This window comes from Penicillium angulare (assembly GCF_028827245.1).
Source record: "Penicillium angulare strain IBT 27051 chromosome Unknown utg000005l_segment0_segment0, whole genome shotgun sequence".
In the NCBI taxonomy this organism is placed as follows: Eukaryota; Fungi; Ascomycota; class Eurotiomycetes; order Eurotiales; family Aspergillaceae; genus Penicillium; species Penicillium angulare.
This window is the reverse complement of record NW_026623164.1, coordinates 2408289-2425117: the sequence shown is the minus strand read 5'-3', so window position 1 is coordinate 2425117 and position 16829 is coordinate 2408289. Positions and strand designations below refer to the sequence as shown.

The 16829-nt window shown below is 45.0% G+C and overlaps 6 protein-coding genes across 6 annotated transcripts; 4 read left to right on the top strand and 2 right to left on the bottom strand.

The window, feature by feature from the left end:
- Window positions 1–124: 124 nt before the first annotated feature.
- On the bottom strand, window positions 125–1214 carry N7478_008246 (urate oxidase; the record flags this gene model as incomplete). The annotated part of the gene is made up of 3 exons (XM_056924460.1): window positions 125–249; window positions 317–963; window positions 1078–1214. 3 exons carry the CDS (start codon window positions 1212–1214, stop codon window positions 125–127), a joined length of 909 nt encoding a protein of 302 aa, XP_056777186.1.
- A 4042-nt stretch (window positions 1215–5256) lies between these two features.
- Window positions 5257–6459, top strand: N7478_008245 (agmatine deiminase family protein; the record flags this gene model as incomplete). The annotated part of the gene is made up of 1 exon (XM_056924459.1): window positions 5257–6459. The coding sequence occupies one exon, from the start codon at window positions 5257–5259 to the stop codon at window positions 6457–6459; it is 1203 nt and encodes a 400-aa protein (XP_056777185.1).
- A 991-nt stretch (window positions 6460–7450) lies between these two features.
- On the top strand, window positions 7451–10020 carry N7478_008244 (uncharacterized protein; the record flags this gene model as incomplete). The annotated part of the gene is made up of 9 exons (XM_056924458.1): window positions 7451–7529; window positions 7738–7768; window positions 7934–8007; window positions 8111–9043; window positions 9112–9155; window positions 9228–9404; window positions 9472–9568; window positions 9617–9810; window positions 9874–10020. The coding sequence occupies 9 exons, from the start codon at window positions 7451–7453 to the stop codon at window positions 10018–10020; spliced, it is 1776 nt and encodes a 591-aa protein (XP_056777184.1).
- Window positions 10021–10703: 683 nt separating this feature from the next.
- Window positions 10704–12521, top strand: N7478_008243 (uncharacterized protein; the record flags this gene model as incomplete). Its single annotated transcript, XM_056924457.1, has 1 exon — window positions 10704–12521. One exon carries the CDS (start codon window positions 10704–10706, stop codon window positions 12519–12521), a length of 1818 nt encoding a protein of 605 aa, XP_056777183.1.
- A 736-nt stretch (window positions 12522–13257) lies between these two features.
- On the top strand, window positions 13258–15083 carry N7478_008242 (uncharacterized protein; the record flags this gene model as incomplete). The annotated part of the gene is made up of 6 exons (XM_056924456.1): window positions 13258–13371; window positions 13430–13477; window positions 14008–14059; window positions 14150–14793; window positions 14870–14983; window positions 15057–15083. The coding sequence occupies 6 exons, from the start codon at window positions 13258–13260 to the stop codon at window positions 15081–15083; spliced, it is 999 nt and encodes a 332-aa protein (XP_056777182.1).
- A 78-nt stretch (window positions 15084–15161) lies between these two features.
- N7478_008241 (Regulator of chromosome condensation RCC1) lies at window positions 15162–16664 on the bottom strand (the record flags this gene model as incomplete). Its single annotated transcript, XM_056924455.1, has 1 exon — window positions 15162–16664. The coding sequence occupies one exon, from the start codon at window positions 16662–16664 to the stop codon at window positions 15162–15164; it is 1503 nt and encodes a 500-aa protein (XP_056777181.1).
- Between the last annotated feature and the right edge of the window lie 165 nt (window positions 16665–16829).

Sequence of the window (16829 nt, the reverse complement as noted above, 5' to 3'; positions counted from 1 at the left end):
CAAACTGAAATTGGGATGTTCATTCCCAGAGGTATATAGAGATAGGTATGTACAAGAATAAAACATTTGAAGGGAATGAAATGGTATGCAAGGGACTCCAGAGTCCGGATCCTCCACTACGCGTTTACAGCTTGGCCTTCTGTCCGGAGCGACCAACGGTGCACTTGATAAGACCGTTGGGGTTGGACTGGGGAGCGTACACCTCGGCATCCTTGCCGGTGTTCTTGATACCCTTGTGCCAGCTGAGATCTATATATTCCATTAGTTCGACGGTTCCAAAGAACGAATATTTTGGAAAAGGAAGAAGATGACATACCAATCTCGAAGTAGTGGTTGTTGGGGAGCGCATACTCCACAGTGTCGATCAGAGGTGCTCCAGCCAGAATCAGCTCGCCCATCTTGTACATGGTAGCCTGCACACTGGCGCTGTTATCCTCTGCGAAAGTCTTCAGGGTGATATCACGAGCAGATTGCCAGGCCTTATCGAATCCGGCAGTGTTGGCCCGAACCTCTGAGACGCTGCCGAAGCGGCGCCACTGCCAGTTAGCATTGACATCAGTGCTGAGAATACGGTCCCAGGTCTCCTTGAGAGTAGTGAACTCATCACGGAGGAAGCCCCAGAACTGCGAGCCAGTGCTCTTCAGCACGGTCAGGCCGTTAATGGAGGAGTTGATGTCAATGCCCTTGCCCTCGATCACATCGACCTGTGTGTTACGGGTCTCGGGGCTGTCCTTAACGAACGAGTGTGGGTGGGGCTTGCCCTCGATGTTCATGCGCACCCAGCGGTGGGTGATGATGCTGACGTGCGCGGCGTGGATGTGGTTGTACTTCTCGACGAAGTGGGTACCGAGAATGGCACCGAATACTTCGGGGGTAGTAACGGGCTGCTGCTTAGCAGTGATGTAGATGGTGTTTTTGATGGAGTCGGTGGCGACAACAACGCTATTATCGGCGCGAGTGTAACTAAAGCGCAATTGTGTTAGTTGTCGGTTGCTTGTGATTCCCCGCTGATAAGGCTATGTGAAGCGTATCGTTCGGAGGTTTCGGGATTATTCTCGGGAAATGTTGATTACTTACGAGGTTTCGATGTCGCCCTCTAGCAGGACGCAGACGGTCATCTCAACCACAGTCTGGACACCGGTCTTCTCGTCACGGTGCACCTTGTACACACGGACATTGTCCTTGCCGTAGCGGGCAGCAGCGAGAGCGCTCATGATGATGTCGGTTTTGGGATAGGGAAGGTTAATGGGGGAGAATATTCGTAATTGGACAAGCTTCAGAAATGCAAATTGAAGATTGGGGTAGCTCTCTCATGAGAAGGAAGAGCGATCCTTATTTATTTAAGTGAAAAATGGGCTGATGCGCTCGCCAGCGACTAGTATCGGGCACCTCCGATGCCCGCGAGTGGCCGCGGATCCCCACTTTGCAGCGATCTTATCGGCTCCTGCAAACGGTTGAACGGCATTTCCCTCCCTTTTGGATAAGGGTTCAGAATGAAAGGAGTAGATATTAGAAAGAGGAATCCTCAAATACATATGAAAATCTAGCTATATGAGTCTCTAACGCGTGCAAACACTATCTAAATCATGGAGATATCGAGCTGAGTTTTCTCCCCCAGGTTTTCGGCCTCGAGCCGCAAGAGCTTATTATCCGGCAACGAGAACGCGCATTTCTTTTTACGTATCAACTATTCCTACCTGGGCCTTAGTTCCTTTCTTGCTGCTGTTTTCCAGGTCCGAATCCCGATAATCCGACGGCCGAGTTTTCCATAGCCCTTTTTCCCCCTGGTGTCTGCTCCAAATCCCTTTGTTCAGCAAATCCCGCAATCCGGACGGCGATCTCCACCGGTCGGGGAAATGCGATTATGCGGCTGTTTTGGGATCGAGGGATCTTTATATAGCACGTCAGACCATATGGACAGATTAATCTGCGGAGAAGAAACGGTAAAATAGATAGTTGGTTATCTTAATTTATTTTGGTCTGTGATAGGTATGCACGCATAGGCCATCTATTACTATTACCAGCTTTTGATTGACGACTGACGTCATTCTGGTCATGGATCTAGAATATTTACAACAATGGAATCTTTAAAACACATCATTAGCTTTGAACTCCGTAAAACAATATCCCATATTCGAGTTATATTCCTCATTTTCTCACAGACGATGTTCACGGGCAACTCGTAGCCCATTTTGTGTATCTGGGGGCATACATATACAAGATAAGCACACATTGAGCCCTGCACATGTGGAGTATAGAACTAACATGGTTCATATCGATCAAAGGCAACATACACAACATTTGGATGTCTGTTTCCTCTAAGACAGATTTTCCCAACCTTTCTGATCTCCGTTGAAGATTGTAATTCCTACCTAGAGTAGTTCGGGCGATTTCCAAGCCCTGGCGGAGGTTGTTTTCAATTATTTATGTATATATATATCTCGTAACTGGTCGTCATCTTCATCATGATACTAGTAGGTACCGTTCATTGGTGAAGGCTCTCACCGCGGAAGCGTGCCCTGTTGATGTTAGGGTAGAATTGAACGTCTTGTCCTGATGACAGTTGACAGTGCAAGAAAATGATCCGTGAAATTTTTCACTCATAAACGATGCAGTAGTACTTTGGTATTAGACGTAGAGCAATATTTTGAACTTGCATTCTTTTCGTGCGCTAGACGAGGTCGGCGTTCGGTTGGATTTACAATCATCGAATCAGATAATAGATTCGGTAATACAAACCAAGCCCAGTTGATCGGTGGTGCTTTTATGCAGTTTCGATCCGAAAGTGGTTTGGACGATTTATGATTAGGCTGGGACATGGAAACGAAACTGGTCGTTGCAGGAGATTAATGCACTCATCGACTCACAAATTCAGCGCGATTAAATTGCAAGGAAGACATCTCCTTTCCTATTTAACTGTCCCTTCTCTTCAAGGTTGTTTCTGCCTGTTATGATTCTTTTACTGTCCTTTTTCGAGGACGAAAAAGATTAGTATTGCCGATAACCATGGTGTCCAATATTATCGCGGGAGATAGAAGTACTCCATGTCTATTACGGATTCGGTCTTCGAATGGCTTTATCATAGCGGCTATTTGGATGTCTACATTCACGATATGTTAGATGTAATCAGTGGAGTTAAGAAAATTCAACTAATAGAGACATGACAAGGATTTCTTGTTATATGCAATGGTAAGTAGTATGCGAAACAAGGCTCCTCTTGAATCGCTATACAGGAAATAACCCAGATCTTGTAGATCGTCCCAGTGATGCCTAAGGCGCTCATGACCCGAGCAAATATCCCATATAGTGAACGTAAGCGCTTCAATCAAGTAAATCTATCAGCTTGCATATACTTATTAGGATAGGTGAATATTGGGTTAGCGTTCTACTCATGTGCGAAGCTGACACCGCACTCGCTTTCTGTCCTATCTTCGGGTACCTCGTCGATAGAGCTCGTACGCGCCGATTCCCTTTCCTAACCGCCCTGGTCCTGTTAGCCGGGTGCATGATTATCCTGCATACAGCCCATTCTATAGCGATGTTTATCATCGGTCGGCTGTTGCAAGGCTGCGCAGCCGCAATAGTTGTAGTTGCATCTTTCGCGCTTCTCAATGATTCCATCCCACAAAACCGCCTTGGTCAAGCGATTGGGTATTTGGGTTCAGCGATTGCGCTTGGTTTCTTGTTAGGTCCACTTTTGGGAGGTCTTGTTTACCATAGCGGTGGGTATAATGCTGTTTTCTATGTGGCGTACTCGATTATAGTGATTGATTTTTGGGATGCGGGTGACCATGATTGAGAACCGGGTTGCAGATGAGTGGAAGAAGTGCTCACAGCCGGAACAGACGATAAATGGGGATACTGTTGATCCTAGCGTTGCTGATGCTCCCGCCGAGCCTGTGATATGCGAGCAAAGCCGGGATGACTGATCTCAGAGGCTGGGGGTTAAATTTGCGATCTTCCGGAGTATCAGACAACGACGAGTTTTGATATCTTCGTGGGCACTGTTGGTGCAGGGGATCCTGCTGTCTGCATTTGATGCTGTTCGTGATCCTTCTTGAGCCTTCTTTTTATTGTTGAACTGCCGAGTATGAGCTGACTGACTCCCGTTAGACACTTTCTATCTTCGTTGAAACACGATGTGGCTGGTCGGCATTAGGAATGGGCATGATCTTCCTTCCCATGGCGGCCCCCGCGTTTTTCGAACCAATATTCGGTCAGGAAATGCTCCACTGTGAATCTTTTGCGAATATCGCTAACGTGACACAGGCTTTATCACCGATCACTGCGGCACTCGAATTATCGCCTTTGTCTGTTTCACCCTTCTATCTCCCGCACTGATATGTCTACGATTCGTGGATCGAGATGACACGTCAAATATCGCCCTGCTTATCACCCTTCTTTTTCTGATCGGTCTCTTCATCCACGCGTGTGCGCCCGCAATGTTCGTAGAGACACAGCAAGAATTGATAGCCATGGAAAGTCGAGAACCAGGTATCCTGGGATCAAAAGGTCCGGTGGCGCAGGGGTTTGGGTTACAATGTATGTGCCAGTTTGCGGGGGTGTTCTTCGGGCCACTCTGGGGAGGCCTGGTGGAATATCGGTTCGGGTGGGGCACAATGTCGGGATCGCTGGAAATATTGGCGGTTGTATCGGCCGTGCCGATGCTCTGGTTGGGAGGGGAGAGAGAAACGGGAGTAGATGAAGACGAAGAGCCGATCTGCGGGTGCTGAGAATGCATGAATTTCACCTATTTAGGCATCTGTGAAGCATTTCAAGATTTGCTATGTCGCGTTCTCTGGGGGTTGCATGAAAGAGGAAGTTAAACTGAGTTTCGCTGTTGGATCATCGGTTCCGCTTTCCCTTTCGGGGCAATAACTGACAGTCGCTGCGATCGACGTCACGCTGGGATCCACGAGTCAACGATCCACGGGTCTTTTTTTTTTCTTATCGAAGTTTTTGAGTGCAACCAGTCATAAATATTTAATACCGAGGAATGCCTCATTCTTTTATTCAATGTCAACTCGACTTGTGTCTTATTCTACGCGCCGTGGACTTTATCACAGCTACACCGTGCCTATAGCGAATGTGGGTCTTGTCATCTGTCTATGCGCTGCAGGGTCCAATTTTAATATATGACTGACTTTGATATAGAGCTGCCTGAAAATTCCACAATTTTCTACGAGAATCAAGCTGTTTAACTGGAGAATACTCCCATTAACGCCATACAATTGCTTTACCACCTCAACCACCACCATGGCAGCAACAAAGACCCTTCAGACACAGAATGACCCCACAAAACAATACACATATCTCACCGAAACAACTCCTCACATTGCCACGATCCTAGGCTTCCCATCGCGTCCTTCAACCTTCCCAGCGCTGTATACTCGCACCTGCACCGAGATAGTTGATCTAGCATGCACAATCGCAGCCTTCGAGCCCGTCCGACTCCATGTCCGCCCAGAGGATGTCCCTCATGCCCAAAATCTGATTTCCAAACGTCTCCCAGCAAATGATACCAACAATGCCACGCAAAAAGCCAACATTACCCTCACGCCTGCCCCGACAAATCACTGCTGGGTCCGCGATACTGGCCCTGTCTACGTACGCGGTGTTAAAGATCCTAACCAACGATACGCAATCGACTTTCAATTCTGCGAATGGGGAAACAAGATCAAAGAACTTCTCTACAATCATTCGGAAGACAAAGCTCTCGCTGGAACAGAGGAGGGAGACTGGCCAACCATGGACTCATCGCGACAGGCCGAAAACGGACAATTTGCGCGCCGAGTCCTGGAAATCGAGAACACGAAACTAGACTCTAACCATGTTATCCGGGTTGAGTCAGCCATACGCCTGGAAGGTGGTGGGATAGAAATGGACGGCGAGGGAACCTTCATGGCGGCTGAAAGTAGTGTGATTGTCCCATCGCGAAACGCAGGTATCTCGCGTGAGAAGATCGAGACCGAATTATCGCGACTACTCGGAATTAAGAAGTTCATTTGGATTCCCGGACGAGAGGGACTCGATATCACAGACTGTCACATTGATGCGGAGGCCAGATTTGTGCGGCCCGGTGTAGTTGTGGTATGTAAGCCACATGTGAAGTGTGAGGCTGTTTACTGGGATATCTACCGGGAGGCACGGGAAGTTCTGGATAATGCCGTTGATGCCCAGGGGCGGAAACTGGAAGTTATCGATATCGAGGAGCCGGATCCTGATCTTGTCAAGGGGGATGTGCCTGGCGAGGAGTCTTGCCCTGCAGCATCATACGTGAATTACTATTTTGTGAATGGGGGACTTGTAATTCCTGCCTTTGGGGACGCAGAGACCGACAAGAAGGCCTTTGAAACGCTCAAAGCGCTTGTACCGGAGCGTGAGGTTAGACAGGTTTCTGTGAATGCGTTGCCGAGGACTGGCGGTGTCTTGCATTGTACGACACAGCAGGTTCTGTGAGATGCCTAGCTTGTTACTGTGTTTATGGCTTAGCATGGGTACTTGGAGTTTTATCATTACCATCTCATCTTGTATTTGCTTTATTCAAGAAATCAATCATCATTCTGATATGACTACTGAACAATCTTTCAATGTATGACGGCTAGATAAGAATGAAGATTCTAAGGCCTCGAAATAGGTAATCTGCTATAGTTCTACATTTGATTTGATCTCTTTCTATTGGCTATGTTTATACTAATTAATCCTCTCACTAGCTGAATGCTTCGTATTTCTTTGCTATTGCTCCTCGGCGTCAATAACTCCTCGTGGTTCAAAGAAAGTCTGATATAACTTTACATCGATAATCTGCTATAGCCTTACAGTTGCTCTTTTTACAATTTTTTGTCTATGCGTACAATTGATATCTTTCTCGAAAACTAGATGTTTCATATTTCTTTGATATTACTCCGCGTCATCAAAGACCCATAAATTATTATCAAGGCTACTACAATCCTCAGCTCTTTGTCTAACGCGTATCAGCCGAACAAATATGAAGCTTTCAAGGTCTTGATATTGATAATCTACTATAGTCCTTATTTTACTTTGCTTAAATTTCTTTCTCTGTATACAACCTTGGAAGCGATCCCTTTGTCACAAGCTGAATGTTTTTTATTCCTTTAAGATTGCTCTGCAGCGTCAAGGACTCGTTGTAGTCCAAAGGAATTCCGATATAATTGTAGGACCAATGCAAATCAGATATCACTGTATAAAGCGTTGAATCTTTCCTCGTGTGCTTCATCTTTTAAGATATTTTAACCATTATCACTACTTCAAATTATCAGTTCACGGGCGACAGTGCTGAGTACAAAAATACTTGAATCTATCCCAACATTCCATAATCACCGTGTTTAGACCAAAAGACCAAAATTTCCAGACTCCAGAACAATTCTTTTGCTTTGTCTCGCATAACTCGAGCTCTTGTTCAATCTTAAGTTTTCTCTTACAGCCTGAAATGGGGAAGCCAATGGACGTCGACGTCGATCCAAAACCTTTGAAACGAAAGGGGAGTCCAAGCGGCTCAGATGACTCGGGTATGTATTCACCTCGTGAATTCATCTTTCAAATGAAACCTCAAAAAAGAGCAAAACTAAAAACCCCATCTAGAAAAAGCGAGAAAGAGAAGAAAATCTCGAGCAAAGTGTGACGGCGAGCCTCCAGCGTGGGCATCGGTAAATGTTGCATTTCCCATTATATGGAGTAAAGCTAACCGCTTCAAAGGAACGATTTGACCTTTGTCAGACGATAAATTGGTTCCAAAAGTATTTGGCAGGTAATCATGAGATTAAAAAACGGAACTGCATTGGAATTTTGATAGACGGTAAATCGGTTACGGGTGAATATATGGATGAAGAAATTATCATAACACGAATAAGGTGCAAAATTTTATAAGTCGCTCTACTTATGGTCTACTGGGATCCTTGCTAATCATTTAAAGTGATGGGAAGCCTTTTGTCAACCCCGGTGATCAGACCGTCAAGGAATCCTTCAATGCAAAGGCGATCGCTCACAGTATGAGAACGGGTACACCAATTGGGGTAATTATAGGTAATTGCGGCTCAACCTTTTCTTGTGAGAACCTACAAAATGGATATCAAATTGACGTAAAGGTTAGGCGACAAGAGTGATCTTCCCAAACAGAAGATGCCACATCGTTATAACGTCATAGATTTCTTCATGGTTGATGCTATCTGGCATGAGAAGATAGGAGAAGATACTGGAGTTAAATTTCGACTTCAAAAGCTTGATCTCTCGAAGAAGAGTTGGTGGGCTGAAAAAGGTTCGCCTGATCCGACTCTTTGTAGTGAAAGAGACTTCGATCTAACCCCCGACTCTCATACATGTGGCACATGCAATACTACAAATCATCGGGTTTACAGAAATATGGAAATGTGTCTTAATAATGAGTGTCCTGAATTCTGGAAAGTAAATGGAGTCGATCCACCTGAGACGCGAGAACTTGATCCAAATTTCTTGGCCTGGCGCCAGAACTATGACCTGAAAAAGCACCTTGATCTAGCCCCTCACGAACTGATCCCTCAGATTCCGGATATTACACCCGAAAACCACAGAGAGTACCGCTCAGGAGACAAGGCAAAGATGGGGATTGTTTGTTCGCAGTGTGGGAGATGCCTTCCTCGGATAAAACTCAACGGTTGGAGGTGTGACTTTTCGCATATGAATATTGTGAGTTATTATAACTTGGAGAACTCAGAATCTCGAGATAATGACACTGGCTGCACCTGGAGCCTCTTGTGTGACCCCGATCCTATCCGAGTCGAAGGGTTAATCGACCTGGATAGCCTAAGCCGGTTTTATGCAAACCCTCATAGTGATATTAGCGGGGAAGCCATCACGAAAAGTAGTGATTATACTTCTTTTGCGCCTTACAAAATGGAAATGTATACGATTGCTGGTGTAGGAACAGTGACGCATTTTATCTCCAATACAGACATCAATCAAAATTTGAATGGACCAAATCATCTATTCGAGAGCTTCCAGATAAATGACCTTGGGCTTCGACGACATCGCCCTGATAAAATACAGGGTGAGTTATGGGGATTATGAACCCGGATATCTAGTAAGATGGTCATTGCTAACATCATGAATAAATAGATAACACAGCAAGTGCAGTGACAAATCAATTCTTAGTCAACATCGTAAGTGTTGAACAAATCTGTCATTCCTATGTTTCTGTTGTGAGTACCTTTGCTAAGCAAACATTGAAATAGGGTCTGCGATATCAAAATTTTACTTCACTTCACTTTTATGAGACGCATCGGGATGTTCGTCTCGCATACGCGCGCCTCGACTGGGCTATTCGGCGTGTAGTTTTAGCATCCCGCATTCAATACGAACTGCCAAACGAACTTTCAATTATAGGCTATGTAAAGAACATGGCAATGGAGGTAATGAACCCATATCTACAAATAGATGGAATATTTGGAAGTCCGCTAATGCAGGTTTTTCCCTTAGTTTCATGATGACGGAACGGTAGGCTCAGCAATTGCAACCCTTTCTCTAGGAGAAAGGGCCACCATGACCTTCCGGATGAAGCAGGAATACTACTACGGTATGAATAAGTCAGGAAAATTAGTTGAAGATGACCCTGTACTACCAGGGTGCCGGAACTATAATGCCAGAAGGGAACTCAAGGACAAATTTGATGGAAATTTGTTAACCAAGAAGGAGTACGATGATCAGCGAAAGGAAGTTTGCAAAAAAGCCGGCACTTCTCCAGTCTGTCTCACGATACAGCTTTATCATGGCCATATGACTGTCATGAATGGAACTGATATTCAGAAATATTACGAGGTATGTATCTACTCTCTTTTCTCTGTTTTTTCTTGCCACATCGAGTGATTCTGATCTCTTTAGCATTGTGTGACACCTGATGGTGGGCTGCGATTTGCAGTAACGGCTCGACATGTCCCTGAGAATACTGTTCCGCGGGAAGATCTCTCGAAGGGTCAGATTGAACTTGATGTCGACGATTTTTATGATGGAGATCCATTGTTAGCTTAAATCTCTCGAGTGGTCAGATTGAACTTAATGTCAGCGATCTTTATGATGGAGATAAATTGTTAATTTAACTTGAAACTGGATCAATCAATCACAGTAGGCAGATTAGGTTGGTTTTCCTAGCAATGGAGGCATCTTTTATCAAAGTTCTCATGAATAAAGAAAATCATGATATAATTACTACTATGTATTCAGGGCGAAATTTGGAATAAAACTTGTACATTACAAGACTAGAAACCTTGGAATATATATGATCATATTTAACCGATCTATACTCCACGATGCACCAGCTGACCTATTTTTTATATAAGAACAACATCACGTTGGATCCGTCAGCACTTGAGCATTCTCTGGAGGCCCTCATAGAGGCGGAACACAATTACGAGGCATTGTGGATAAACTTGTGTATGTACAGAGAATAGAGAAATGATAAAACCATGTTGAACAGGCAACCATGATCCTCAATTCTCTCTGATTTTTGTAGTCCTCGTAACTCTCCCGGGGCTCATTCATGGGAGACTAGATGGGAATATCTGAATGGACATGGTGTTGAACCTCCGACGCAATAATGGGAGTGCTACCCACCGACACAGACGAATTTCCTATCACATCCGCGGTGTTAGATTTTTCCGAGGCGGTACATCAGGGAGCAAATATCAACATCCCTTTACAAGAACTTGAACACAATGGATCGTCCTCAATCCCCAGACTACCAAAAGCTTTATTTAGAACTGATGCAGACAAGTGACAAAACTACATTTGCTGAGTTTCTACGCGGTTGTCATGATTTGTTGTCTCGACCCCTGCAAATAGAACCGCCCTCTCGCCCCACTACCGGACAGGTCCCGTCCCCGATAGGAAAATATTGCCCAACGAAGCTACGGCAATGGGCGGATTGCGCATCCCGACAACAAAAGATTTATGATTCTGTTTGCAAATACTTCGGAGACATTGATAATCAGCCACACCGCTTGTTTTGGAGTATTGGTTGTCTGCAAGCCACTGCCCGACATTTACCGAAATCAATACATAGTGAAAGGACATTACGGTTCTGTGAAGACATTGTTGTCAACGCAAATGTGAGGAAGATAATTGAAGGGCTATGTCAATTCCGTCGGGCTCGTCAAGAATTTCAAATTGAAAGAGGGGTGTTTTTTGACAGACATTCCAATTCATTAGAAGTGGACAATCCAGGAGATGAACAATCACGACCTGATCATGACTGTATCCACCGACTTGATGGTACACGCTCCTTGCTTATGACGTTGAAATATCAACCGCCGCATATATTGACTACGGAGCATCTCCGACTCGGTCTACGTGAAATGGACTTTTGGCAAGATGTAGTACGCAAGGATTCGGAGACTACAGCCGCAGAAAGTTCTGAGAAGATACAGCACGATGCGGAACGAACTGTAGGAGCTGTTTTAACTCAGGTGTATGATGATATGATTTGCCAGGGGCTCGAATATTCATGGATCACAAATGGCCTCGCACTTGTTCTTCTCCACATACCATATAACGAACCCAGTACTTTGGAGTACTTTCTGTGCGACCCTCTCCAAGTTAAACCGGGCGATCTTCAAGAGCCAAATACCGCCGTCGCTCGGGTACTCTGCCTTATCTTAATGGGCTGTCTTTGCTCCCCCCGGGATACTCCATGGCGAGAGTCTACGAAACGCTCGCTCCACCGATGGGGTTCTGCTCTTATCTCCAATGAGAGACAAGAAATTTTCAACTTTACATACCCCGGCTCTAGTGTTGATCCTGATTTATCATCCTTAAGACCTTTTTGCACCCAAAAATGCCTCAAGGGACTCCAACAGAACAAAGACTTAGATCCTGTTTGTCCTAACGTTCATCTACATCAGCAGGACAAGAAGGACCAAACCCAACATTTGATCACGATTGAAGAATTTACTCAGCAGCTGAAAGAGCAGATAGTCCATAATATCGATCGATGCTGTATATCTTTAGGAAACTGTGGGATTTCAGGTGCACCTTTCAAAGTTATCTGTTCTCAATATGGCTATACAATCTTTGGAAAGGGAACAACCGACCAGCTGTGGCCACATGTGTCTCGGGAAGAGCAGGTATATTACATTCTACGAGATCTGCAAGGCTCAATTGTTCCTGTTTTTCTCGGTCCAATTGATCTCTGCACGACATTTTTCCTTCACGGAGCTGGACGAATTCGACACATGTTACTAATGGCCTACGGAGGCGAGCACATCGATTATGAAAAACCTTACCCCCGCCAGATACCGAAAACCAACCGTGCACGGAAGGCAATAAGTTCCCGGGGAATAGAACATGGCGACTTTCGTCTGGAACATCTTCTATGGAGTGCTGAGATGGAGTCGGTCATGGTTATTGATTTCCATGCGGCCATTTTATTAAAGAAACGTCGACCTGGACCCAAAGAGAAGAAAAGAAAAGGAAATGAAGATCGACATACATCCCATGTACGCCAAAGCGGCCTTAAAGAAAGCATGTCGAATTAATACCGATTTTCCGCTGTAAAGATACTCTCTATAAGAAAAAATAAAACAAGCCCCGTGTACGTGGGACAAGAACGATCACCTGGGAAAAAACCTACCACATATATATATCTATTACAGCGTTACCTGTACTGTGAACTCTACATAAATAGAAAACCAAGTGGAAAGACAAATGGAAAGACAAATGGAAAGACAAGTGGCATATTTGAAAGGGAAATAAAGAAAAGTCATTTTTTCAAATATCTTAGATTGTTTTAGTGAGTACATTTAAAAACTCAATAAGAAAGAAAGAAAGAAAGAAAACCTATATCTCGAACGTATACCTTAAGCCACCTAGCAAGATTGAAACTCATGGACTTACAAAGGCGTAATGGGGTGTTATTGCAATACAGATATCGTGGTTTTCTGCCGGCCGAATCAGGCAAAAATGAAGTTTTTCCAGATGATCGCTATTGTCCCCGTACTCATGATCAATTGGATTCCTGAGAAACTCTCAAAATTGATTAGCGCCGCTCAATCATTAGAATACTTCCAAAACATTTTAAAGCAATAAAAAGCTGCACATGAGGCACCGGGAACATTTGAACATTCAAATGTTGAAGACTATACATGTATTACGTAACCCGCGTTTTCGCGATTCTGGAACGCGAATCTCAGACAAACCATCAATCCTAAAGAACACAATATCCACTCTTTTTGCTTCAGAGAGAATTTTGAATATCTCAAATCCTCGTCCAAAATGACGAGTCTAAAATTATCACTCGCCCCTCCCGCTTTGGTACGACTACACGATGCGTTGACCTGTCTGGCTAAATTCAGCGACACCGTCGCCATCGAAGCCGAGCACGACCTGGTTAGACCCACAAATTTACAATACTCACTTGAGCACAACTAATTATGCTACGCTATAGCTGCGACTAAGTGCCCTTAATTCGACGAAGACGGCATTTGCATCTTTTGTGTGTGAACGGGAGCCGTTTTTTGAATCTTATGAATTTACTCTTGGGATGGCGAATCGAGCTTCGGTTCAGAGTCAAGGTGGAGATAGGTTTTATTGTCAGATTTTACTTAAGGTGTGTGAGATTTTGTTCTTATGAAGACTTAGATTCAGATTAGGATTTGAATTCGGATTTGAATGTCTAAATCATGAGAGAAGTTTGATATTTTCTGTGTTCGGTACTGATATTCTCAGGCTTTATTATCTGTCTTTCGAGGAAGAGTCGACCGAAACAAAGATACTGCAGTTGAACGATGCGAAATGGAACTCCATGAGGATCCGAAACAGACAGAGTGTCGACTTACTATCAAGATGATTTGTGGTCTGGACGTTATTAAATTGTATAAGTTGACCTATGAGCCTGCAGCAATTCAACATGCTGTTTTTGATCGCAGGAAAACTTCGAATCAGTGGAGTGCGGATCCGCGCTTCTTAAGAAGAGTTGTTGATCATTTTAGTATGTCGGCTGAGCAACTTGATATGTTTTCTCAGGGGGAGCAGGCCGTGTTTACGAGTTTCACGACTAAGATTACAGAGGGGAAAGGTATGTGAACCATCACTGGTGCTTCTGTGAAAGATTACAATGCAGTGTATGTGAGAGGGTCTTTTTTAAAGATATCTAATTGCTTTATAGAAATTCTAAAACACCCAGTCCATACATCCGTCGCTGCAGATAAGAGAGATTTCGAAGAATACCTCGTCGAAGACAACATGCACGTTGCTATAAATTTAAAAGATTTCAAAGCCGTCGTCTCCCACGCCGAGACAGCAAATGCTACTGTAACAGCCCGATATACTCGACCATGCAAACCACTTCAACTCGCCTACGAGTTCGAAGGCGTCAGTGCAGAATTCACAATAATGACACGGGGCGAGACAGAGAACGAGGAAGCACCATCTTCGTCACGGGCGACTATTCCACAGCTCTCAAGACGGACTCAAGCTGCGCCAACGCCTACTCCTGCCCCTGTACCGATTTCAGTGAGGAGTGAATCTTTTCGTGCGACGCAGAATTCGCAGATGCCTCCGCCTCCGTCACGGAGTAGATCTATTAGGCCGTTGAATGGGTCTTCGACGCAGCAGCATCTTTCGCAGACGCCTGTGGTGGAGAAGATGGAGCAGAAACAGGAACAAGAACAGGAACAGGGACTTACGGGGTCGGCGTCTATAGAGTTTGATAGTCTTTTTGTTCCGCAGGATGATGATAGGCAGTGGGATGAGATGAATGATGAGGAAGAGCCGCAGGATATTCTGGGTTGGGATGCGACGGGTGGACAGGTATGTTATCTTCTCTTTCTTTTTCTTTGCTTTGTTCTACTTTACTTGGTTTGTGAATATGTCTAATGTGTTGAAGGATACATTCGAGGGATCACTTCGTGATGCGGAGCCGGATTTCCCTAAGACAACGATATCTCACAAGCCACCGCAGGATGATATGGGCATTCCACCCACACAACGCATGTCACAGGTACCTCCTTCCTTCTCTCCTTCTCATCTTTCCTGTTTGCGTTTGTGCTGATGTTGATATTTAACAAATCCAGGTCCGAGGACTCGGTCTCTTCGACTAAACACTTTATTATACAAATCCATTCATCCAATGTGAAGAACAGAATAGATTCAACGTAGTTCAATTCAACCTTCAACCTTCAATCCAAAATAACCCAACTAGTCGCACACCCAGCCCCAACACCAACCACCCTCCCACTCCCTCGCACCTTAGCACTAGTATCAGGAAGCGAGATCACCTTGTACCCGGACACATTGCCGCGATTGTCCGTATCCGGTCCACAATTCCCATGCTCGCCCCACCCAAACGCCGCCACGGACCCATCCCCCAAAAGCACAAGCGCATGTTCACTCCCAACAGCAAGTTTATGCACTGATGGAAGTGCAGCGTCTGGAAGTTGTCCGCGATCATTTCTTCCCCAGGACACAATGATTCCATTCCCATTCCCATCTTCGTCTTTTTCATCGTGCTTATCAGAGTTGGGATTAACAAATCGGCCATGACCATGACCATGACCACGAGTGCGAACAAGCACATATATTCCATGCCAACTAGCTCCGATATCCTCAAATCCAAATCCCCACTGACACCATGACTGTGACATACTAGTACTACCAGTAGGGCTAGTAGCACTAGTACTAGCGTGAGAAGATAAACCCACACTAGCTCTAGCTCCATCTCCATCTCCACCTTTTTCTTTTTCTTTTTCTTTTCTTTGTTCTCGGTCTTGGTCTCGGTCGAGTTCTGATTCTTCAACTTGAATCTCCGAGTCCCATTCTCGTATCCGTGTCCGTACTCGTTCCCTCAATCCCTCCCCATCCCTAACATCACATATCCCCCACCGATTAAATTGATCCCCAAAAACAATAATTTCTCCCTTCTCTTTATCCCCAACAATGACTGTGAATTCACGTCCGGATACAGCGTTCGTAGCGTGGAACGGAACATCGATTTGCGATGGAGTATAGATGATTTTCCCGGCTTTCAGGTTCTCGCCCAGTTGACCTTTTCGTGATGCGCCCCAGCCGTAGACTGTACCGTTGCATAGAACAGTAACGGTGTGGTTCATGCTGGATTTAATGCTTCTTATGCTGGTGTTTGATGGTGGGAAATTGGGTATTGATGTTCCGGGTTGAAGAGTAGATCTTTCAACTCCCAATTCTCCCTTTGCTGACGATCCATGCACGAATACTCTATCTTGTGCAGTTCCGTCGTTTAGTTCGATTTCAGAAACAAGAAGAGATCCCTCCCACGTAGCGGCGATACATTTGAATTTCTTCACGGTAGTGCCCGTTTCGTGATCAATGAGGACAACCCTTTGAAAAGTGTTGATGTTGATGTTGCTATTATAATCTTGAGTCCCGGCTTGGGTCTCGGCCCGGGGTTCTTGGTCGTTCAATTCTTGTGCTGCTGGTGATGGTATCCCACAACGACTGTCTGTATTGCAGCCTGATGCGTAAACAGTTCCGGTTTCTGTGAGGATAAGGGTATGGTTTCCTCCAGCGACTATCTGGATGATTTTGTCATCTTGCTTTTGTTCGGTTGGATGTGTGAAGAGACATTTGGTTGGTGTTGATACGTCTTCCTCGTGGCCGAGTCCTAGTTGACCGGATCCGTTGGAGCCGAAGGCGAGGAGGTTCATGATAGCCCCGCTTTTTGTTCAAATTGTTTTTGCTTTAAGAGTCAAGATCTGGTTCTTGTTTTTGGAACTTTAGGACATGCCTGTGGGTTATTGGTCTGCGGTGGGGTTTAATTGTGTCTGAGGGTGTGATTTGAACGGATTGGCAGCATTACGTAATTCGTTGAA